Raw genomic sequence first — 26,485 nt, 5'->3', positions numbered from 1 at the left:
TCCATAAATTTCAAGTAGTTCAAAATACGGTAGGTTACAGTTGTTATCAGAGCGGTGTTCTTGTAAAGGGTTATGCCTACTGCCGGTTGCGAGAAGCTCACGAAGTCACACCTCGAGTCTGTAAGTTTTAAAGTTTTAAAATTCTTTTATGTTGTAAGCATCATGTAATGATTTCAGCATGTGCATGTTTTAAGTTCGATTTACGTGCATCTTAAGATATTGATATTAGTATTATGTTAATGCATGTTGGGTTTACGTGTTGGGCGAATTTTGGAACAGTATTCCTCCTAGACGCATGATTAACCGGGAAGCAAGGGATGAGAACAGAGAGGCTCGAGAGGAGGGGAGAGACGCTCCTCCTCCTCCACCGCCAGATATGCAAGCACAGATGCTTGCGGGTATGTCTCAGTTCTTCGCACAGTTTGCGGGGAACCAGGCAGTAGTGGACCTGGGGGCGAAGCCCAGGCCAGAGGCTGTGTACGAAAGGTTTAGGAGGATGAATCCTTAGGAGTTCTCGGGGACTACTGACCTGATGATAGCTGAAGGATGGATTAAGTACATCGAGGTGATTTTCGCTTTTATGGAGCTGCTGATGTAGATAGAGTCAGGTGTGCCACATTCCTTCTGGCAGGGGACGACAGACTGTGGTGGGATAGTGCATCGGTGTCAGTAAACTTGCAAACACTGACGTGGAATGGGTTTGAAGAGGTATTTTACTACAAGTACTTCACTGAGGAAGTACGGTCCAGACTGACCAGGGAATTCATGACGTTACGACAGGGAGACAGCAGTGTTGCAGAGTTTGTCAGGAAGTTTGAAAGGGGGTGTCACTTTGTGCCCTGATAGCTAATGATGCCCAGGGGAAGGTGAAGCATTTTATGGACGGTTTGCGGCCGATCTTGCGCCGTGATGTGAGGGTTGCTGGTCCGAAAACTTATGTCATTGCAGTATCGAGAGCTTTGGCGGTAGAGCAGGACTAGAGGGACATTGAGGTCGATAAGCAAGGCAAGAGGCCCTATCAGGCGCATTAGCAGCAGCAGCAGCAGCAGTGACCACAGTTCAAGAGGCCGTTCCAGGAGCAGCCAGTGAAGAAGTTATTTCAGGGACCACTAAAGGGAAAGGGTCCTGTTCCTGAGTAGAAGGCGCCCCAGAGTCCGGGTGAGCACCTGGTGTGCCTGAAGTGCCACCGCCAGCATCCGGGACAATGTTTATATGGATCGGGCAAGTGCTTTAAGTGCGGAGCCAGCGATCACATGTTAAAGGAGTGCCCACAATGGAAGCATCCGACCCAGGAAAGGGTATTCGCCATGCATGCTCATGAGGCGAACCCAGACACGACATTATTGACCGATAAACTCATTTAGTTAAGCACCGTATTATTTTTCCATGCATGTTTTAAATTTGATGTTGGGATTTTTAGTGTGCTAGTTAATATTTTGGTGACTTGAGATATAAATTTCTACTATGCTTGAGGTTAAGATTAGAATTTTTGAGAAATAAGTTTTGGTGTTATACCAACGCCTCTCAGGAAATATTTTCATAAAGAAAGTCACCACGAAGGCCTTGATAGATTCAGGGGCCACCCATTCTTTTATCTCAGAGACATTCGCCAATCATCTAGAGGTCAAGTCTATTGGACTCGACGTGAGCTATTCAGTGACAGTCCCATCAGGGGAAGAATTATCAGTTACTAGTGTGGTCAGAGACATCGCTCTAGAACTGCAAGGCCACCTGGTGTATGCCGATTTGATTTTGCTGCCAATGCCAGGATTTGATATCATTTTGGGAATGGACTGGCTGACGAAGAACATAGTTCTTATCGATTTCCAGAAAAGGTCAGTGTTGGTAAGACCTTTGGGCATGGAGAAGTTTCTCTTTGAGCCAGCGAGATGGAGGAGTTTCCCTCGCATGATCTCTTGCATGCAGGCGCGGAAACTTATGCACAAGTGTTGTCAGGCTTTCTTGGCCAGCATTGTTTCTGAACCTAACATACCCACTCCGTCGATATCTGATGTACCAGTAGTCAGATATTTTCCTGACGTCTTTCCAGATGACGTCACAGGCCTCCCACCAGAGAGAGAGGTGGAGTTCGCTGTTGACCTTGTGCCAGGCACCATGCCAATCTCTAAGGCACCGTACCGGTTAGCTCCAGCTGAGATGTTAGAACTTAAACAGCAGATTCATGAGCTTCTAGACAAAGAATTATCCGCCCTAGTTTCTCACCATGGGGCACATCAGTGCTCTTTGTGAAGAAGAAAGACGGGAGCATGAGGCTATGTATCGATTACTGAGAACTTAACATGGTAACGATCAAGAATAAATACCCACTTCCAAGGATCGAGGACTTGTTCGATTAGTTGCACGGAGCCACAGTGTTCTCTTAGATAGATCTTTGGTCGGGGTATCATCAGCTAAAGGTAAAGGATGCCGATGTTCATAAGACAACCTTCAGGACTAGATATGAGCAATACGAGTTCTTAGTAATGCCGTTTGGACTGACGAATGCTCCGGCAATTTTCATGGACCTCATGAATTGAGTATTTCAGCCCTACCTAGACCAGTTCGTCATAGTCTTCATTGAAGACATTCTCATTTACTCGAAGAGCCATGAGGAGCATGTTCAGCATTTGAGTACAGTGTTGCAGTTTTTGCAGAGACACAAGTTGTTTGCAAAATTTAGTAAGTGTGAGTTTTGGTTGGAGAAGGTAGCTGGGTCATGTACTAGTAGTGGTATTGAGGTGGATCCGGCTAAGGTAGCAGCAGTTAAGGGTTGGGTTGAACCGAAGAATGCGTCAGAGATTCGCAGTTTCCTAGGCTTATAGGCTACTACAGGAAGTTTATTCGGGGATTTTCTTCGATAGCAGTGCCACTCACTTCATTGAACAAGAAGAATGCCAAGTTCGTGTGGAGTGATGAATGTCAGAAGAGCTTTGATAATTTGAAGCAAGCTCTTATTTCAGCACCAGTGTTAGCCATGCCATTGGGGCAAGGCAATTTTGTGTGATACACCATTGCTTCTAAGCTCGGGTTAGGCGCAGTGTTGATGCAGCATGGTCGGGTTATAGATTATGCTTCCTGGCAGTTGACGGTGCATGAGAAGAACTACCCGACCCATGATATGGAATTAGTCGCGGTTGTTTTTGTGTTGAAGATTAGGAGACACTAATTGTACGGCGAGAAATGCCAGATATTTACCGATCACAAGAGTCTCGAGTATTTCTTCACGCTGAAAGAATTGAATATGAGACAAAGACGGTGGTTAGAATTAGTGAAAGACTATGATTGCGAGATTAGCTACCATCCGGGGAAAGCTAATGTTGTGGCAGATGCCTTGAGCAGGAAATTCGTAGCACAGTTGTCAGTGCAGAGATCTCTTCTGTCAAAAATTCAGAGATTAGGGTTAGAGGTTTATCCTAATGGAAGATCTCCTAAGCTGTCTAATCTGACAGTCCAGTATACTTTGCTAGACCGTATCCGTGTAGGTCAGTCTTCAAATGAGTAGTTACAGAAATGGCGACTGAAGGATGAAGCCAAGGGCAGTGTACTCTAACAGTGTCCGATGGTATTGCAAGGTACAGAGGAAGAATGTGGGTGCCTAGTGTTGATTCGATCAGAGAGGATATTCTGACAGAGGCACATGAATCTCCGTATTCTATCCATCCAGGAGGTACCAAGATGTACAAAGATTTGCAGATTCTGTATTGGTGGCCAGGTATGAAGCGAAATATCCGTCGATTTGTGTCTGAATGTCTCATTTGTCAGCAGGTGAAGGCAGAGCATCAGAGGCCAGCAAGGATGCTTAAGCCACTCCCTATCCCTAGTGGAAATGGGAGAATATCACCATGGACTTCGTTGTTGGATTGTCGAGGTCAGTCAGGGGATCTAATGCCATTTGGGTTATAGTGTATTGACTCATTAAGTCAGCGCACTTCTTGCAAGTGAAGACGACTTTCTCCATGACGTAGTATACGGAGCTCTATATTAGGGAGATAGTTCGATTACACGGGATCCCAGTTTCTATTGTGTCTGACAGGGACCCGAGGTTTACATCGTCGTTTTGAAAGAGCTTACATGCAGCCATGGGGACGAAGTTGCTTTTCAGTACAGCTTTTCACCCATAGAAAGATGGCCAGTTTGAGCAAGTGATTCAGGTTTTGGAGGATTTATTGCGAGCCTGTATGATCGATTTCCATGGGACTTTGGAATCGAAACTACCTCTAGTTGAGTTTACATACAACAACAGTTTCTAATCGTCTATAGGTATGGCTCCTTACGAGGCATTGTATGGGAGGAAGTGTAGGTCGCCGATTCATTGGGATGAAGTCGGTGAGAGATCAGAACTTGGTCCAGAGATTGTTCAGCAGACTTCAAACGTGGTGGTCAAGATCCGAGACAGGATGAAGACCGCCCAGAGTCGTCAAAAGAGTTATGCTGACAAGAGGAGAAGGGATCTAGAGTTTTCCGTAGGTGATAACGTTTTTGTAAAGATAGCACCCATGAAGGGTGTTATGAGATTTGGGAAGAGAGGCAAGCTCAGCCCGAGATTTATTGGGCCTTTCGAGATTCTTGACAGAGTTGGGACACTAGCTTATCGTGTAGCCCTACCGCAAAATCTGGCCGGTGTACACAATGTGTTCCACGTCTCGATGCTGAGGAAGTATCTAGCGAACCCTTCGCATTTTTTGAGCTATGAACCGTTGCAGCTTGCTCCGGATCTGTCGTATGAGGAAAGACATGTCTAAATCCTAGACAGACAGGAGCGAAGACTTCGGAACAAGGTGACCAAGTTGGTCAAAGTCCGGTGGCTGAATCAATCCATGGAGTAAGCCACTTGGGAGACCAAGACAGATATGAGGAACCGCTACCCAGAACTGTTCGGGGGAGGAACTGTAGAGCCCGAATTCAGTATACGTATAACCCATGCATTTATTAAATTTTTAAATCATTTATTTAAGTTGAAAGTGATTTTTTTAGAGATGCATAACTTATGAAACTGCATTATTTCAAATTATTGTGTTTGTGTGATGCACGTTAAAAGTTTTCTCGAGTTTCATGTTTCAGGCGATTATTCGATGCGGGATCGAGGAGAAGAGACCGGTGACGATTTTGGTAATTTTAAAATGTGGTAAATTATTTTTAAGTTTAGATTGGGAGCATTTTAAGTGATTTATAAGGTTTAGTATTTTAAAAGCCTAAATTATTTATTTAAGTGATTTTAGAATTTTAAAACTTTTAAAGTTATGACACTTGTGCAAGTTATTTTAAATTTAAAGATTTTATCATAATTAGGGGAGGGTAAGTATTTTTAATTAGCTAATAATTATTAATTAAGCAAAACTTTTCCCCTAATTACTATCAAACTCACGCACACACACACACTTTTACACACACTCACTCACGCGCACACACACACAATTTATTCCCCAATTCAGATTTTTATTTTTAGAACAAAACCTAGGGTTCTTAGAAGGAAGAGCAGCCGCCCCTATTCCCCATGATTTCCAGCAAGTTTTCGTCACTTTCGTTGCAAGAAAATCGTTACACAATCGTCCCGGATCAACCCTCGCTTCCTTCCCGCTTCGGTGTCGTCGTTCCGATAACGTTAAAGATTTAAAGGCATGTATATTCTATTTTTCCAGCGTTGATCTCGTCATATTATGCGTTGTGTTTTTTATTATGCGTAAAAATCCATGTGTGATGTGCAAAGTTTGAGCAGAAAATTGTTGGATCGATTTTTGAAACGTTTTTATATCTAAAACTCGTAATTTGTTGTCATTTGAATTACTGCAATTTTTCGGTCGAGTTTCTGGAAACACTTTCAACATATGAAACGTAAAACTTATTGATACCTTCGATTTAACAGTAAATTTGAAATATTTGGATAAGCAATGAGTGAGTTATGATTGTTTTTGTGGGACTGCTTAAACTGCGACTTTTATGAAAATGTGTTCTTGACATGTTCTTGAAGTTATTTGTTGCAGGCTTTGTTGGGCATCGCCGAGCTTGTGCTACTACATTTAGATATGTTATGGGATGTATTTAGGTGTTATTTGGTGGTTCGTTTGGATCGGGATTGGCTGGGGATGTAATAGAAATCGTAGGAAGCGAAACGATGTCGAATTACGGGTTATTGTTGTATTGAAGTTGCTTGTCGATGCTTGGGGACGTTTGAGATGTTTGTACAGGTTTGAATCAATGTAATAGCATCCTAGGATGAGTCTCGAGGTGTTGTTCATGGTCCTTAGGCTAGGATTGAAAGAGTGAATGAATAAGATAGCGAATTTTCGTGAATTTCCATGTCCAGAGTCTACCCGGACCCCGACACGGAATTCGTGTCCTTTTTCCTTCAAAAGTACAAAATTCGAGTGCCTACCCGGACCCCTTCAGGGGTGAAGGGGTCCGTGTACCCCCCCTTTAAAAAAATTTATTTTTATTTTTTTAAATATGAATATAAAGTACAGGATTTTTTTTGTGGGTATGAATATAAAATATATGATTTTTTGAGGTTCTATGTCATGGTTTAGTACGATGATTTAAGGAAGTCAAGTCCCGAGTGATTTAGAATGTCATAAGCTATTTATTTACTTCGGTGGCGAGCCCGAGTACCTACGTCTAAGTTATGCAAGATAAGTTTTTGAACTCATGATAATATGTGCAGCAGTGGACCCAAGCGAGATCCAATGAATCCTTCAACGCCAAGTAAGTATGTTCGACGTGCAAAAGAAAATATTTCAAGTTTTTGAGGTATGCTAAATGTCTTGTGACCAAATTATGTATAGGATTGGAAAGCGGTAAAGCATGACCAGGGACCAATCCACCCCGTTAAAGCATGAACAGGTTTAGGTCAGGATTGGAAAGCGGTAAAGTATGATCAGGGACAATCCACCCGTTAAAGCATGAACGATGATCTCATGTATGTGGCAGTGGATCTTCCCTGTCAGTCCAATACTGTGGTTTAGTCTGATCAGACGTATTTATGTATGGGTCACTTGCTTTGAAACATGCCTCTACGCAAAATAATGAAGTTCATGTATGTTCAAGTATGTACGATGCAAGCATGTTTAATAAAAGTTTTACGCTTATGGCACGTCTATGATATGTATGTATGTTCAAGCTTTTATATGCACGTTCAAGTTCAAGTATGTACGTTCTATTTTAAAGTTGAATGTGATTTTATTACGTATTACTTGTTACTTCCAGTTTATACATGCTGAGTCTTTAGACTCACTAGACTTGATCGATGCAGGTGAGGATGAGTTTGAAGAGACGAGAGGTGAGGACCAGCGAGCTGGCTTGGACTGAGTGGGAGGCTAAACCCGAGGACCGCCCGTGTTTTTAAGTTTTTATGCGATGCTTCAACTACTCTGATTTTACGTTTTGGTTTATAATGTTTAAACAAGTATTTTTCTTTAGAAAACTTTATATGGGATCTATCTCATTGCAAATAATTTTGGTTGGACAATTTATCTATGATCACAATTTGAAAGTTTATTTTATATTTAAGAAAATTTTTATTTTTTCGCAAATTTCAAGTAGTTCAAAATACGGTACGTTACAGATCCTCCGTCAGAAGAAACACCCATTGTTGCTTCAATAACTGAAGATGACATTTCCACCAGAAGGGCATTGGGTCTATGGGTCTGTCTCACTGAGATGGACAGAGTCAAGTTTCCATTTAATTTTTATCGTAATTCTTCAAATGGATCATTCTTTTTAAATACCATGACAGGAAAAACAACAAGTTTTGCAGAAGATTTATTCGAAAAGAAAAGAAATCTTCTATGGAATAGCAAGCTTCCGGGGAGTAAAGAAACTCGTCGGAAATTCTGTAATATGGCTCATGTGGGAAGATGGTCGGAGAATATCTGCCCAGAATGCCCTAATCAGAAAGAGCTAGAATTTGGTAAGGGCTTCAGACCTCGGTCAGACAAGAAGCATCTTGCAGAAACAGGACCAAGTGGTGAAGGACCACAATCACGTTTTCCTCAGGGACATCAAATGTTTAAGATTCCTCGACAAAAATAAGTGGACATGTGAACCTAATCACTTTTCCTTGGGCATAACAAAAACAAAATATTCCCCGACAAAAGATAGTGGGCATGTGACTCACCCATTAAATGAACAAGAAAAATTGGACCCAATTACAACTATAAATAGAGTAAATGAGAACCAGTAAAAATACACAAGAACAAAGTTGAAACTAGAAGAAAAATTTATTATACATATTTAAAGGTTTCTAAAGGACGGATCAAGAGAATAAGAAAGCAGCTGGTAAATACTAAAGATCTCTACAAACTGTTAAAAGAAGAAGGGAACGAGATCTCAGCTGATACAATACAAACACATATATACTGGTTATGCCAGGAGTTAAAGTCAGAAAAACGAGTTGTTTCTAGATTAATAATCTAGGAAAAAGACAATTTGAGTGGAGGGATCATTCAACCACTCAACCAGATGGTGCCAACCACAGCTGGAAGGCATCATATTATAGCAAGAGTTTGAAGTCCGAAAAAAAAATTCGCCGGGGACTTCTATAAATAATCAGGCAGAAAGAAGATGAAGGCATCACTCAACCTCTTCGTTTTTCATCAAAATATTTTTAATATTTTCTTTCAAATTTATGTGTGCGGTAAGTTCAGCTACTATAAACAAGTTTCTCCTCCTCTAGAGGAGGTTACTATGTAATAATATTGTGAATGTTTGAATAAAAGAACCAAGGCTTTTCCCCTCTCGAGTATTATTTTCAGATTGAACTTTTTTACTCTACACCCTGAGGTTGGAAACGAAACAGGGTTGTGAGAAGTGTTGCTGAAGGAATCTGCGTCAGAAACCACTGGTTGCGATTGTGTGGTTGGACTGCGAGGAGCAGTCTGTAAAACTCAGTGGATATAACCCGGCGACACTCTGGTCAAAAAGGTAAAATGTTCAATTTATTATACGGAAGCATGATGGGCCTTTTATATAATAAAAAATCTATCATTTGATTATGGTATATAGGCTGGAAACCTTGCGTAGTTGTATGTCTTGGGGCTATATGCATTTAAGAACAGGCTTGATAGATATAACAATGCCACATACCATAATTAGAGGAAAAGGGTATTATTTGTATTTTTAAAAATTGGGGTAGTTAAAACTAAGTTTTGAGGGGAGGGGTAGTAAAAAGAAAGTTGAAAGAAGAGTTGGGTATTTTTAAATAAGTTGCCCACATTAGTATTTGTTAGAATTTGATTAATATCTGGAATTTGTTAGATTATAGTGGAAGTGGAACTAGTTTATATGTCTGCCTCAACATAGTCAAAATATAGGTTAAAGAAAGGGCAAATTTGTACCTACTCCCTATCTACATTCTCAATTTTCTCTTTACTCCTCACCCCTCTATTTATTTGTTTTAACTCCCCAATTTTCTAAAATTTTAAAAACATCCTTAATTTCCTTTGATTTTGGTACGTGGCATTGTTATACATATCGAGCATGTTCTTGAAGGCATATAGCCTCAAGACATGCAGCTACGCAAGGTTTCCAGCCTATATACCATTCTCAAATGATCGCTTTTTTTAAACGGCCCATCATGCTTACGTATAATAAATTAAACTATTTACCTCTTTGACCTAAATGCTGTCGGGTTATATTCACCGGGTTTTACATACTGCTCCTCACAACCTAACCACGCAGTCGCAACAGATGGTTCCTGACGCAGATTCCTTCAACAGCACTTAACACAACACTGTTTCGTTTCCTACCTCAGGATGTATAGTAAAGTAGTTAAATTTGAAACTAATACATCAAAGGGACAAAAACCTTGGTTCTTTTATTCAAACATTCAAAATTTTATTACATAGTAACCTCCTGTAGAGGAGAAGAAACTTGTTTAGCTACTTATAGTGGCTGAACTCACAGCAAACATAAACTTGAAAGGGAAAATATTACAATTTGTTTTGAAGAAAAACGAAGGGGTTGAGTGATGCCTTCATCTTCCTTCTGCATGATTATTTATAGAAGTCCCTGGCGGAACTTTATCTCGGACTTCATACTCTTGCTATAATATGATGCCTTCCAGCTGTGGTTGGCCCTATCTGGTTGAGTGGTTGATTGGTCCCTCCACTCAAATTGTCTTCTTCCTAGATTATTAATCTAGAAACAGCTCGTTCTTCTGACTTTATCTCCTTTCATAACCAGTAGATATGTGTTTGTATTATATCAGCTGAGATCTCATTCCCTTCTTCTTTTAACAGTTTGTAGAGATCTTTAGTATTTAGCAGTTGCTTTCTTATTCTTTTGATGCGTCTTTTAGAAACCTTTAAATATGTATAATACATTTTTCTTCAGGTTTCGACTTTGTTCTTGTGTATTTTTACTGGTTCTCATTTACTCTATTTATAATTGTAATTGAGTCCAATTTTCATTGTTTATTTAGTGGGTGAGTAACTTGCCCACTATCTCTTGTCGGTGAATCATTTGCTTTTGTTATCCCTAAGGAAAAGTGATTAGGTTCACATGTCCACTTATTTTTGTCGAGAGTTCTTAAACTTTTGATGTACCCGAGGAAAACGTAATTGTGGTCCTTCACCACTTGGGCTTGTTTCTGCAAGATACTTTCTGTCTGACCGAGGTCTGAAGCCCTTGCCAAATTCTGCCTCTTTTTGATTCGGGCACTTCGTGCAGATCTGTTCTGACCATCTTCCCACATGAGCCATATTGCAAAATTTCCAACGAGTTTCTTTACTCCCCGCAGCTTGCTATTCCACAAAAGATTTCTTTTCTTCTCGAATAGATCTTCTGCATAACTTTTGGTTTTCTTGTCATAGTATTTAACAGGAATGGTCCGATCACCGAATTATGATAAAATTTAAATGGAAACTTGACTTTGTCCATCTCAGTTAGACAGACCCATAAACTACATGCTCTTCTGGTAGAAATATCGTCTTCCAAAATTGAAGCAACAAGCGTTGTTTCTTCTGACGGATGATCCTTGATAAATTTCTGAACATTTTTATCTGGTCTCCGTAACTTGATAAAATTAAAGGCTTCGTGAGAGCCTTGTCCTGCTGGTTCTGGTGCTGTACTGAAAAAGTATAGCTCCAGAATATCTCCTCTGGACAAATAATCATTATTTGTCCAGGTTTTATGAACAACTTCCTGGATCCATTTTGGTAGACATGAGATTTCTGGGAATCTTGGTGATGTGGTATAAACTGAGGCAAGAGCCCCGAATTCATACCAAGATTTGACCTCTTTTTGGTATGAATTTGGTTTCATCCATAACCTAGGATATTTTCCTGCAACATCAACCCTCATAGTAGCTGGGTTAATGCCTACTCTGGTTTTCAATTTCTCCCAATTTTGTTGGTACATCTGTAATGGAGAAATAGTAGCTTCATTAGTATCAACCTTAGATTTACCCTTGTCAGTATTAGGTCTAAGGTTGATCTTTCTCTTTTCAATCCCCGAGGTGAAGGGTTGACTTGAGGAGGATATGGAGTCTCAATTTTTGTTTCAGCTGACTCATCTAGAGATGATCCTGACTTAACATTTGTGCTTGGGGTATTTGAATCTCCTGCTCCAGATATAGAGTTTTTTACTCGAAAACTCTCCATTTAGGAAACCAGTGGTTTCTCAATGCCTTGGAGGATAGGCCTTTACATTACAGACCATAACTTAGTATAAGCCTATAAATATCATGTGATTCGATCAGAGACAATTCTCTTATCAGCTTGTTGTAGTATTCCCGCAACTTCTGCGTTTAAGACTAGCTTGTTGAACTCGTTTTGAAGCATTTCAAGGTGTTCCCTCAAAAGCCTCTGCATTTTTATGATGGCATCGATATCACTGCTGTGCATCTCTCGTTAAAAAATCTGCAAGAATATTTTCATGAGATTTAATTATCACAATATCAAAATTATAATTTTGACATAATGCTTGCCATCATAATAATCTTGCTTTCTCAGGTTTAGATTCTATTCTATTCCTTAAGAAAGCTTTTACATGTGTATTATCAACTTTCAAAGTGAATTTCTTTGCAAGTAAAAATAGTGGTCATTTTTCAAAAGCCCTTTTTACTGCAAAAAATTCTTTTTCGTTGATATGTCATCTTATGGCTTCTGCATCCGAGAAAAGTCCATCTGCATGGCTGTACTCATTCTGGTGTGAGCTTGGTTAAAACTGCAGCCCACCAGTGATCGCTGGCATCTGTATATAATACCAGATCATCTTCATCATGAGGAATAGCCATTTTAGGAAGATTTTTACAAATCTCCTTTAGTTGACTAAGTCCCTGTGTGTGTTCTTTCGTCCATATAAATTTTGCATCTTTTTTCAGTAATGGACTGAACACTTTCTTGTATTTTGATAGGTTTTTTATAAACATCCCAGCAAAATTAACAACCCTAGAAAACTTTGAAGTTTTTTCTTTCTTTTAACTCTTTTAGAAAATTTTGCACTTTCTCTACGTTATGATCCTGCAAAATTATTCTTGACTCATCGATTTCTATTCCGAAGAATTCAATCTTTCTTGTGGCAATGACTGATTTCTTTTCTGATAGAAACAGTCCTTCCTTTTTACAAACTTCTGAGAAAATATCTAGATGCTTAATATGTTCTTCCATATTTTTAGATGGGATCAACACATCGTCAATATAGACAAACATAAATTTGAAATAATCTTTAAATAGATTATCCATTTTCCTTTGAAATATCTGAGGTGAATTAGCCAATCACATTGGTAATACTTTCCGGATATAGTGTCCTTATAGAGTAGAGAAAGCTGTGAACTTCTTTATTTCTTCCTGCATTCGAATCTGATAAAACCCAGACTTACAATCGAATTTAGAGAATATCTTGGCATTGCGTATGCAACTTATTAGATGTTCTCTGCTAGTTATAAAATACCCATCAAACTCCAGAATCTTATTAATTTCTTGATAATTAATAACTAATCTGGGTTTATTCTTTTTTATTTCACTATGATTTCTTACGAGGAATCCTGGGCTGCTGTATGGTGAAATTCCTGCTTTGATCAAACCAAGGTCCAAATTTTCCTTGATTATAATCTTCATATCCCTTTGATCAATTATATTCATTGGGATAGGCTTGCAACGGACAGATTCATACTCTTTGTCTTCCTTAATTTTAAGGCAAGCTTTGAGATGATTTTTGTTCTACCATGCCAAAGGATCTTCATTGTAATTTTCTTTGATCCTTTTCTTGACATCTTCCAATGATACCTTAGATTCAAACTCTACCTCATTCTTATGTAGAGCTATCTTAATGCATTCTATTTATTCTAGTTGGAGCTCTTTATCTGCTCTTACTTATAGCATTGTTTCTCCAAATCGTCTAGAATCCTTCATTTTTGGGTTCAGAAGTTTTCCTTCATCACCTTGGAAATTTTCTGTAAAATACCTCTCTTAGTCGCTGGACTTTGATTTTGTGATCATAGGGTGCTGTGAACACTAATCTTCTAGTCTCATTTTCTTGCGTATAGGACAAACATTTGTAGGAAATTATTTCCTAACAAAATGTCAGCTCCTGTATCATGAAAATAAATCGGTGGTGTTTTTACCTTATACCAAGGTGTTTGTCCAGCACTTCCGATCACAATTTATGTCATCTTAATCCCCTTACATAAGATTAAGATTCTTCTGAAAAAATCTCTTCCAAAAATCTTTGGTAATTCTTCTTCCAAATTATTTGGAAAAACTCTTCTTTTTGTTGTGCAGATTCCAGCACCTGAATCAATATAAGCAGCAAAATATTATGTCTTATATTGTTCGTACAACATTCCAATTGGAATGTATATCGAGAATGGGCTTGTTGTCATTGAATTTTCCACATCTTATCGTCCGCCATAAACTTCATTCCATACTCTAATCGTTTCCAAGATTTTTGTTCCTCGAGAAACTCTAATCCAAGAACCAATCGATCTGGTTCTTTCCCTGCAATTCCTTTGATATGAACTTACAATTCTACGATCTTAATCATTTTTTGGTAAGTTTCTATCATAGGTTGTTCTAAATAGTATATGGTATTATAAGTAAATTGATTGCTTTGTTTTGTAATATCAAATAATATTGAGTTTCTTGGACAAGTGTTTTTTTCCACCTGTAACTTATAATTCTATCACCTTGAAAAGATAGTCTTCTTGATTCAAATCTAAGACTTTGATTCTTTTGTAGAATCGGCTTGTCTTGTATTTGGATATCTGTTTCCCGAATTAATGAAAACTCAACTCTTTCTGGATAAATTGCCTGAGCAACTTTTCCGAATGTCCCAGGTATTTCAATGAACTCATTTCTAATAAATAACTCTGAATAATGTGTATTAGATAGGGCATTTGAAATTTGATAGGTAATAGAGTATGGCCTATTACCTTCTTTAATCAGTCTTTTTTCCTTAAAATTCTGATGTAAAGTCAGGGCTCGATTGAAATCTCGATCTGCCAGGTTGTAGGCGATTATCGGATAGATTACTCCTACAATCTTTCCTGCGCAGAGGTTTCCTAAGATAGTTCCCAGTACTAAATCTTGAAGGTTCCCAATTCGTTTATCGCATATAGCAATATCAATGGGTGAATTTATTCCTTCTTTGAAAGTAGCTTTTATCATAATCTGGAATGCTCCGATATAAATCCAGGACATAGTCCTTGCTACTTCTATCTTGATTTTTTGTAATTCCACTTTAATTTCTTCAGAAGGAATTAATTGCATCTCCATTCTATTTCCTGTTAGTTCCATCGGGATTGTCATTTTCCTTCTAGAAACTTTATAGATTAGATGATGATTTCTGTTTCTTAGGCCAAAACTTCCTAAGAACTTTTCTACCTGTCCTGCAGAGACTCCTTGATATTTCTGTAGACTAGGATTTTCTCTCATAATTCTTTGGACCATATTATGAGATATTGTTGTCTGGTTAAAAAATCCAGACAAATCTTCATGTGTTTCGTGTCGAAACACCTCGTCTTCAGTCAAATTCCGATTTAGTTCCATCAGATTCTCCCTGACTCAAGACTTCTTCTTCTTCTTCTTCATATATATTATTTCAAAAAACCTGTTATTTTGAATCGTAATTTTACCTTATGACTCTGATAAGTTCCTTCTTGATATCTAACATTGGTTAGATCTTCCTGTTTCAAATCTTCCAGAGTTCTAGAATAAATCTTGTAAATAGTTAATCTCGAACCTGGGTTCGGATTCATGTTAATTGAGAAAATCCTCCTCCTCAAACATTTAATTACTTCATAGTAATAAATTTGTATGTTTGAAATAATTTTACCTCGGCTCTGATACCATTTTACCCAGGAAAATCAATCATTACCAATTATAAAGGTATTTTTGTCAACTTTAAACTTTTTAGGGAGTTTGGGCAAGTTTTTGGGGCCCAGGGAGTTAGGATAAAGATGAGTTTGAGTTTGGGAATTTAGGATCAATTTTCCCTTGAAGAAATTAGGTTTGGGGACCCTTGTTAATTTTATATATATATATATATATATTTTTATAAGTTGGGTAATTGAAACAAAAATGAACATCAACTTTTTCTTCTAACTTTGCCTTTATGTGATATAAATATTATATTTTTGTTTTTTATTTTTTTATTTCAAACAAACACTTTTATTTTTTTTAATTTCAACAAATCAAATAGCATTTTAGTCTCTGAATATTTATAAAAAATTTGTACACATACATCGTGATGTGAATCCACGTACGAATAAAAAGCAAACACGATTAAAATTGAATCGCGCCCTCAATTTAATAGCGAACTAGGAATCGTTATTGTGTCCCGATCTTTGAATCAAGTATGGTGTGATTTTCACCCCTAAACTACGGGGTTTAGTAATAAATAATCACGATGAAACAATCGAAACTAGAACGAACCTTCAAAGAACGTGCCTTTGACAATCCGCGTAAGAACGATCGACAAACGCCACAAAGTATGAACTTTGATAAGTTTGATTTTTAACAAAGCAAAGCCTTAAAAAGCTTGAGAGAAAATTCTCAAAAGTTTGATAACTCAATAATAAAATCTGAATTGTTTGTAAAATTTTTGTGCAAATATGTTTACATATCAAAAGATATCAAAATCTAGTTACCAAACAAATTAAAACACTAAACTAGGAAACTAGGATTTTCCCGCAACTGACTCGCGCTCGGGCGGTAGAATATGACCGCTCGAGCGCCGAGGGTTCTGTACTATTCGCGCTCGGGCGGTAGAATATGACCGCTCGGGCGCGAGGCGTTCTGGAAATTTGCTCCTAGGGCAGTAAGTGTGGCGCTCGGGAGGTAATATTTGGCCGCTCGGGCGCCGATGCTTCTGGACTCCTCTTCATTTATCACTTGAATAATGTTCCTTTGGCTCCCAAACTTACTCCCATGCATCACGAACCCTCCAGCACTTTGCACCTCGCTTGTAAATCCTTCTTCCTTGCTCATAAGCACCTGCAATGCTACCTTGAATCTCTTTAGTCGTCCCCTCGTGATTGGTCCCTCAGGCAACTCTAAAGGGTCCCATGCTTTCCTTGGGGCTTGACCATCCGTGTTCGCATCATCCTCCCCTTCATGAAAAAGATTTGTCCTCAAATCTCGTTCATCACCTACATCAAACAACGACAAGTCACTAACATTAAAAGTAGAACTCACGTTATACTCACCTGGTAGATCGAGTTTGTAGGTGTTGTCATTGATCCTTTCAAGGACTTGAAATGGTCCATCACAACGTCTTTTCTCGGGGAACCTTTTCTTTCTCAAGTGTAACCACACCCAATCTCCCTTCTCAAAGGTCACCTTCTTCTTCCCCTTGTTGGCTTGCTTGACATATTGCTCATTCTTCTTTTCAATATTGGCCTTGACCTTTTCATGCAAACTCCTAACAAATTCAGCTTTTTTTTTGCCATCCTTGTTTAACCTTTCACTCACAGGTAAAGACATCAAATCCAACGGAGTCAAAGGATTAAAACCATAAACAATCTCAAATGGCGAATGATTTGTAGTTGAATGCATGCAATGATTATATGCAAACTCAACAAATGGCAAACAATCTTCCCAATTTTTTAAGTTCTTTTTAAGTATCGCACGCAAAAGTGTTCCTAAGGTCCTATTAACAACCTCATTTTGTCCATCCGTTTGAGGATGATAAGTGGTAGAAAACAACAATTTTGTGCCAAGTTTAGCCCACAACGTTTTCCAAAAGTAACTCAAGAATTTAACATCACGGTCAGAAACAATAGTCCTAGGCATACCATGCAACCTAACGACTTCTCTAAAGAACAAATCTGCAATGTGAGAAGCATCATCAGTTTTGTGACAAGCAACAAAATGTGTCATCTTAGAAAACCTATCCACAACAACAAAGATAGAATCCCTCCCCTTCTTTGTCCTAGGCAACCCCAAAACAAAGTCCATAGAAATATCAACCCAAGGTTCACTAGGGACGGGAAGTGGCGTATACAAACCATCTGGTTGTGTTTTAGATTTATATTGTCTACAAGTTATGCACTTTTCACACACACGTTCAACATCACGCTTCATATGTGGCCAATAGAAATGTTCATGCAATGCGCCTAAAGTCTTAGCCACACCAAAATGTCCCATTAATCCACCCCCATGTGCTTCCCTAACAAGTAACTCACGAATGGATGATTTAGGGATGCACAGCCTATCTTCTCTAAACAAGAAACCGTTATGCAAATAGAATTTCTCATGTGGACCATGTAGACAAGTTTCAAACACACTCTTAAATTCATCATCAAGCACATACAACTCTTTCACATGATCAAATCCCAAGATTTTAGATTCCAAGGTAGAGATCAGTACGTACCTCCGTGATAGTGCGTCGGCCACTACATTTTTCTTACCTTGTTTGTACTTGATTATGTATGGGAATGTCTCTATGAATGCCACCCACTTGGCATGCCGCTTGTTCAGCTTTTGCTACCCCTTAAGGTGCTTTAGAGACTCATGATCCATATGAATCACAAACTCCTTAGGCCTCAAGTAGCGCTGCCACATCTCTAGAGTCCTCACAAGTGCTTGTACAAAAATCACATTTCTTTAAGTTAGCATATAGATTTTCAGCCCTTAGTGTGATTAGCACAAGTTTCAAGTGACCAACATGCTCATCCAAGTCTTTGCTATATACTAGGATATCATCAAAGTAAACAACAACAAATTTTCCTATGTATGCACGCAAAACATGGTTCATTAACCTCATATAGGTGCTAGGAGCGTTAGTTAAGCCAAAAGGCATGACCATCCACTCATATAACCCATACTTGGTTTTAAAAGCCGTTTTCCACTCATCACCTTCCCTCATCCTAATTTGGTGATAACCACTCTTTAAATCAATTTTGCTAAATATACAAGTACCATGCAATTCATCTAACATATCATCTAGTCTAGGTATGGGATGCCTATACTTGATGGTTATATTATTAATTGCCCTACAATCCACACACATACGTCATGATCCATCTTTCTTAGGAACTAATAAAACAGGTACGGCGCAAGGGGACATGGACTCACGCACAAAACCCCTATCTAACAACTCACTTACCTGCCGTTGAAGCTCCTTAGTCTCCTCCGGATTGCTTCTATAAGCTGGACGATTTGGCAATGCACTCCCGGGTACCAAATCAATTTGGTGTTCAATCCCCCTCAATGGTGGTAGTCCTTGAGGTAGCTCCTCCGGAAATATATCATCAAATTCCTGCAAAAGTGAAACAACAATGCTCGGAAGGGACCCGGCTATATCACTTGTGTTTAGGAGGATCTCATTATAAACAATTAACACAAGTGGATCATGTGTGTGCAACAATTGTTTCAACTCACCTTTTTGGGCCATATATGATTTCTTTTTGGCCTCTTTCCTCTCACTTTCTTTTCCCTCAATTTCTTTCCTCTCATTTTTCTTTTGCATGGCTATCTCACTCTTTTTATCACTCTTTTTTTCAGCCATTTCATTTTTATTTTCAAAGGCCACCTCACTTTTTTGTTCACTCTTTTTTCCGGCCTCATCTCTCTTTTTCTTTTTTAATTGGTCCTCCAACACTTGCTTTGGGGACAAAGGGAGCAATACAATGGATTCCTTCTTCAATACAAATGAGTACTTATTTTTGAAACCATCATGTGTCACCCGCCTATCATATTGTCAAGGTCTACCCAACAAGATATGACATGCATGCATGGGTACCACATCACACAAGACCTCATCCACATACTTCCCAATAGAAAAGGACACTAAGACTTGTTTGTTCACCTTCACCTCCGCACAATCATTCAACCATTGAAGCCTATATGGTTGATGATGCTTCAATGTAGGTAAACCCAATTTTTCCACCATCTCACTACTAGCCACATTGGTGCAACTTCCCTCATCTATGATTAGATTGCAAACTTTTTGATTTACAAAACATCTAGTATGGAACAAGTTCTCTCACTGGTTAGTCTCCTCCTCCTTCACTTGGGCACTCATGATTCGCCTAGTCACTAGTGCTTCACCTACAACCGCCTCATATCCCTCATCAGGATCCTCTAACGCAGGCATCTCATCATCATCATCACCATCACTATGCGACTCATACTCACCATAGTCATTTAAAATCATCACCATTTTGTTAGGACACTCACTAGCAATATGCTCCAACCCTTGACACCTAAAACATCTAGTATCTCTAGATCGAGTAAGAGGAGTTTCAGATTTACCTTGCACTCCTTGTTTAGGCACCTCTTGTTTGGTCTCAACCTTGGGCTTGTTCACCAACTTGCTTTCATCACGTTTTGCCCCATTTGGTCGCCAAGAAGTTGACGAACTCCCACTTTGATTGGTGCGGCCAACTCCTCGCCTCTTGAGTTGTTGCTCCACTTTTACGGCCATTTGCACCATCTCGTCTAGATCCAGGTAGTGCCTAAGCTCCACTTAATCTTGTATCTCCCTGTTCAAACCACAAAGAAAACGTGCCATGGTTGCCTCACTATCCTCCTCAATATTTGCCCTAATCATGACTACTTTCATCTCCTTATAGTAGTCCTCCACACTTTTCAACCCTTGCCTCAAGGTTTGTAGCCTCTTAAACATCTCCCTATAATAGTGATTGGGCACAAACGTCTTCCTCATTACCCTCTTCATCTCATCCCAAGATTCAATAGGTCTCTCATTATACCTCCTTCTAGTGGTCACTAGTTGATCCCACCAAATGAGAGCATAGTCTAAGAATTCAACCACCGCCAACCTCACCTTCTTTTGTTCGAAGTAGTGGTGACATTCAAATACGAACTCTACCCTCTTTTCCCATTCTAAGTACGCCTCCGGGTCAGATTTCCCATGGAATGATGGAATCTTCATCTTAATACTACCCATGTTACCATCTTCCCTATTCCCATCATATATACCCCGTACGGCTTCTCTTTTTCCTATACCGAATCCTCTACCTCTTCCATTCCTACCCCAATTTTCATTTTGGCTCTCCTCATCTCCTCCCAAATCATACTCCTCCTCTTCTTCTCCTCTACCCAAATCTTTAGACTTAGCTTTTCTCCCACTAGTACTAACTTCAAGCCTACTCATCCTCTCATGTAATGGCTCCAACTCAACCCTCATCATTCGACTAAAATGCCCAAACAACGCCTCCATTTGAACCTTAGACAACCCCGGGTTCGAACTATCTCCTACCTCCCTCTCCATTTAATTTCAAATTTGTACCTGCAAGAAAACGTTAGTAGAAAACAAAATGATCCTCACCCAAATGCTCACAGTCACTCCAAAAAAAAATTCACTCGTCTCTCCTTTCTTATTTTTTTGCTCACAACAAATACTCACCGTTCACTCCAAGGAAAATTCACTCGCACTCAAGTAATGTCACTCAGATTCGAGAGTTCTCTCTAGATGCTCAAGCTTTGTATTTGAGTATATCAAACAATCAAGTTTCAACTCGTGAACAAATGTGATCGACTCACTTGGACTGCATAGACAAGCAATTTGAAGAAAATTAATTTTTTTTTTTGACTGTGAGAGGCAATTGAATATGACTCTATAAAGGAAAAAGAACAAAATACCACAAAGAAATAATAGGGAATTTTCGGATTTTTAGTATTTTTTATTTTTTTTTGCTCTAAGAATTCCGAAAATTCAAAGAAAAAAAATAAGGCACAAAATTTCGTGTATCACAGATTCACGAACGACGAAGAATAATAGAACAAATCAGATATGAAAGCGGAACGAAAGAAAATTGAGATCTGATAATAGAACGAAGAGTAAACTTACTTGAATTCAATGAACCTTAGCTCTGATACCAAATGATGTGAATCCACGTACGAATAAAAAGCAAACACGATTAAAATTGAATCGCGCCCTCAATTTAATAGCGAACTAGGAATCGTTATTGTGTCCCGATCTTTGAATCAAGTATGGTGTGATTTTCACCCCTAAACTACGAGGTTTAGTAATAAATAATCACGATGAAACAATCGAAACTAGAACGAACCTTCAAAGAACGTGCCTTTGACAATCCGCGTAAGAACGATCGACAAACGCCACAAAGTATGAACTTTGATAAGTTTGATTTTTAACAAAGCAAAAGCCTTGAAAAGCTTGAGAGAAAATTCTCAAAAGTTTGATAACTCAATAATAAAATCTGAATTGTGTGTAAAATTTTCGTGCAAATATGTTTACATATCAAAAGATATCAAAATCTAGTTACCAAACAAATTAAAACACTAAACTAGGAAACTAGGATTTTCCCGCAACTGACTCGCGCTCGGGCGGTAGAATATGACCGCTCGAGCGCCGAGGGTTCTGTACTATTCGCGCTCGGACGGTAGAATATGACCGCTTGGGCGCGAGGCGTTCTGGAAATTTGCTCCTTGGGCAGTAAGTGTGGCGCTCGGGCGGTAATATTTGGCCGCTCGGGCGCCGATGCTTCTGGGCTCCTCTTCATTTATCACTTGAATAATGTTCCTTTGGCTCCCAAACTTACTCCCATGCATCACGAACCCTCCAGCACTTTGCATCTCGCTTGTAAATCCTTCTTCCTTGCTCATAAGCACCTGCAATGCTTCCTTGAATCTCTTTAGTCGTCCCCTCGTGATTGGTCCCTCCGGCAACTCTAAAGGGTCCCATGCTTTCCTTGGGGCTTGACCATCCGTGTTCGCATCACATCGCGTGTGCAGAGTATCTAATATATGTAAATGTTGAGAATTTTAGTGATCCGACTTTGTAACATAAATTAGTTTTTACGAAAATACTCTCGATCAATTAATGATCATGATCATATTCATATACATAATAATGATATGTGTTGTTCAATAATTTTTATTTACTTGTAGTGAGAAGATAAATAAAGATATTTCATAGTTGTAGGAAACATGCTTTCGTAAGAAATACACATGTTATGTTAAATTTTACTTCATATCTATTTGTTTTCTTCACTAAGTACAAACAAAGTATTAATGATTTAGTAGTGTAGGACTCACTTGGCTTTCGTTTTGGAGTTTTGGGGAAAATTAACACGTACGTTTGATTCCAATTTCGGAATAATTTTTTATTGTAAATTTTTAAAGTAATAAAATATGATATTTTGTGTAAGAATATGATATTATAAAGTAATCTTTGGAAACGATTGAACAATTGAGTTAAAACTAATGTACATACTAAAACGCGAAAACAAAAAAGTACTATTGAGAGGAAAATAATTATAATAAAAATTAGAGATAATATTTATTTTAATTGTTGGTGGTTTAATTTGAAGTAAATTCAAATATTTAGGGCACATAAACATACTCTATTTCTAGACAAAAATTTGTGTGAGACGGTCTCACGGATCGTATTTTGTGAGACGGATATTTTATATGAATCATCCATGAAAAAGTATTATTTTTTATGCTAAGAGTATTACTTTTTATTGTAAATATATCGGTAGGATTGATCCGTCTCACATATAAAAATTTGTGAGACCGTCCCACAAGACATCTACTAATATTTCTATATTCATTTTTGTTCTCTCTCTTTTCTTTGTTTTTTCATTTTTGTATTTGCTATTATTACAACCAAGTTGAATTAGAGATGAAAATAACATTAGTAAATAGTTTGTGAAAGCATGCAAGGATTCATATAAATAAATATATTGAAAGAATTTTTCTACTAGGATTGTGTCGGTCATTCTGGTTAGAGGTGAGACTTGTTCCCTGTTCTTTAGTTTTTTTACCTTTTTTCATACAAATTTATACTATTACAACCAAGTTGGATTAGAAATAAAATTGTAACTCAGTATTATTATTAAATGTACAACATTGAATTAATTGGAAGATAATTTTGTTTTTTCAAAAAAGGTTTTAGACAACAAGTTTGTAGACAAACGTCACGCATTAGAGAGAACATATATTATAAGATACATTTTTTAAAAAAAACAGAGGAAAACAACGCATTGTAATGCTGTTCTATTATTCAAAAAGATATTAAGATATTCATATGTAAAACAAACATTATTATTAGACAATCAGGGGCGGAGGTACATGTGGGCTGTGTTGGGCTCCAGCCCCATCTATTTTTTTTAAAAAAATAAATATATTTTATTTTAAAAATTTTATTGATTAGCTTCAAAACTCAATCTATTTTTTCTCTTTTTTTCACTTGTCTGACGTCATCTCTATTATTTTGTCTCAAACTATCACAATTTTCATTACTTCAAATGGTCGTAACTTCATCATCGATCGTCATTTTTCAAAATCGATTGAGATTCGAAAAACCCACTGCATAAGCTTTCTTTTAATACCAAAATTTAGAAGTTTCTTTGTCGTCTTGAAATCAGCCGTCGCCCATCGGTCGCCGTTTTCACCGAAAATCATAAGAAAATCTTAGTTTTAGACTTTCTACAGTTCGTTCTTGTTGTTCTTAGTTAGATTTCGAATTTTAAAGGTAATTTCAGATTTTAGTATTTTGAAATTTGGGTATTTTGGTTTTTTTTGAATTCCGATAATTGATATATATTAAATTGTTGATTGTAAGTAATATATTTGAGCCGATTGATGGTATTTATAATTTTTGGAATTTATTTGAGCATTATTTCGAATTTCCAAATTTTATATTGGGGATTTTCGATTTTTAATGTTGATTATTTATTATTTGGATGTTTAGGTGCAATAGAAAATATCAATGCGAATTTATGAAATTTTGTAGGAATCGTTGAAAAATTCAGAATTATGTAAATAGGATTTTCGAACTTATAAGACTGTAAAAATTTTATATTTAAATATATTATGCCTTAAGATTGTCAAATGTTAACTTCGGAATTGTTTTGGAATAATTATAATTGTTCGAGGTTTATTGGATTAAAGTAATAATTATTTAGTGTTGGTAATGTTGATTTGATTCAGTTAGCCATAATAAGTTAAACTAAAATGACATTTTATGCTGTAAATTGCACCAAGGAGTAAAAAAACTCAAGACTGAAGAAAAGGAAAACCATCGACTCATTTTCTCAACAAAAAGAGCATACATCGGCAAGTCAGGACCATTCTCCATCCAATATTGATGTCTCAAATCCCAGTGATCAACACCTTAACAAATCTCCTAGAATTGATGTTGATGTGAGTTCTCTTGAACCTGATCCGGCATTACGTACTACGATATGGAAATATCATGTTAATCAAATGGATGAAATTAGACGAGCTTATATCAAGACGGGGCCATATCAACCAATCAAGAAAGAGTATCCACCGACCAAATTTGGAAATCAAAATCGACAATTCCAAAGTCACTGGTTCAAAAAATTTACTTGGTTAGAGTACTCTCCTTCGAAAGATGCTGCATTTTGTTTTCTGTGCTTATTGTTTGAACATAAGCATCCTCGTAATCCTGCATTTACAATTGATGGATTCAAATATTGGAAGCGAGTTAATGATGGCGATAGATGCGCATTTTTTATGCATATAAAGATGCAATACTTCACCACATAACAATGCTGTGGAATATCTTGACAATTTGATGAACATACCTTGTCATATTGACAAAGTGATAAATGCACTATCTTCAGAAGAAAAACAGAAGAACAGATTATGGCTTACAGCAACTATTGAAAGCATTAGATGGCTCACTTTGCAAGCATGCGCATTTAGAGGACATGATGAATCTCCATCTTCTATTAATAGTGGAAATTTTATCGAAATGATAAATTTTATAGGAAAAATGAATAAGAGTATTTGGGAAATCATCTTAGAGAAAGCTCCTAAGAATGCAAATTATACTTCACCAGATATTCAGAAAGATGTCTTAAATATCATTTCCAACCAAATGAGAGCCAAGATTCGTAAAAAAATTGGGGATGCAAAATTCTGCATTTTAGTTGATGAAGCGAGAGATGCATCTAACAAGGAGCAGATTGGCTATTGTATTACGATTTGTGGATAGTGAAGGCTTTTTACGAGAGCGATTCTTTATCATTGTACACGTGACAGATACAACTGCTGCAACACTTAAGAAAGAAATATCTGATGCACTTGGTCGTTATGACTTGCATATCCACAACATGCGTGAACAGAGATATAATGGTGCTAGCAATATGCGTGGTTCTTGGAATGGATTACAGGCTCTTTTAATGAAAGATTGCTCGTTTGCATATTATGTACATTGTTTTGCTCATCGGCTTCAACTAGCATTAACTGCAGCAGCTGAAAAAGAGGTATTCATTTGGTTATTCTTTTCAAAATTGAATTCCATTTGCAATCTCATCAATGCATCTCCTAAACAACACGGTGAGTTACATTCTGCTCAAAGAATTGAAGTTGCGCATATGGTAGCTACTGGTGAACGTGATACAGGTAGAGGATGTAATCAAATTGGAAATTTATTACGACCTGGAAAGACTCGTTGAAGTTCTAATTTCGACTCACTTTGTAGCATGATTGATATGTATAGCTCTGTTATTACCGTGTTAGAAAATATGGTGAATGATGGAGCTTCTAATTCCATTCATGGTGAAGCTAGTGGTGCATTGATTGCGATGAAGGCTTTTGATTTCATATTCATATTACACTTGATGCATAAGATAATGGGGATAACAAATCTGCTTTGTCGAGCATTGCAAGAGAAATCTCTAGATATTTTAAGTGCAATGGATTATGTTTCAACAACTAAAACTTTGCTTCGTAGTTTGAGAGAAGAAGGATTTGATCACCTACTTAGTCATGTGAAAGAAGTTTGTGTCAAGTATGACATTGAAATACCTCACATGGAAACTCGTTATAAATCTGGTACAGGTCGTTCTTGTCAATATAATGATTCAATCACAGTTGAGCACCACTATCGATTTGATGTATTTACAGCTGCAATTGATTTTCAAGTTGAAGAGCTTAATAATAGATTCAAGGATGAGGCAGTTGAACTTCTTAAACTTAGTTGTGCTTTGGAACCTAAAGAAATTTTAAGCTTCTTAATGTTGATCATATCTATTGACTTGCTGAGAAATTCTATTATCTTGATTTCGATTCACAATATTTGCATCACTTGA

General features: G+C 37.7%; 1 protein-coding gene across 1 annotated transcript; it reads left to right on the top strand.

Annotated features, from left to right (window-relative positions):
* The first annotated feature begins 376 nt into the window (after window positions 1-376).
* LOC142523872 (uncharacterized) lies at window positions 377-26,485 on the top strand. The gene is made up of 4 exons (XM_075627604.1): window positions 377-486; window positions 24,915-25,366; window positions 25,434-25,796; window positions 25,914-26,485. Exons 1-4 carry the CDS (start codon window positions 377-379, stop codon window positions 26,483-26,485), a joined length of 1,497 nt encoding a protein of 498 aa, XP_075483719.1.

Source organism: Primulina tabacum, chromosome 14, assembly GCF_025594145.1.
Source record: "Primulina tabacum isolate GXHZ01 chromosome 14, ASM2559414v2, whole genome shotgun sequence".
In the NCBI taxonomy this organism is placed as follows: Eukaryota; Viridiplantae; Streptophyta; class Magnoliopsida; order Lamiales; family Gesneriaceae; genus Primulina; species Primulina tabacum.
This window is presented reverse-complemented; position numbering and strand designations above follow the sequence as displayed.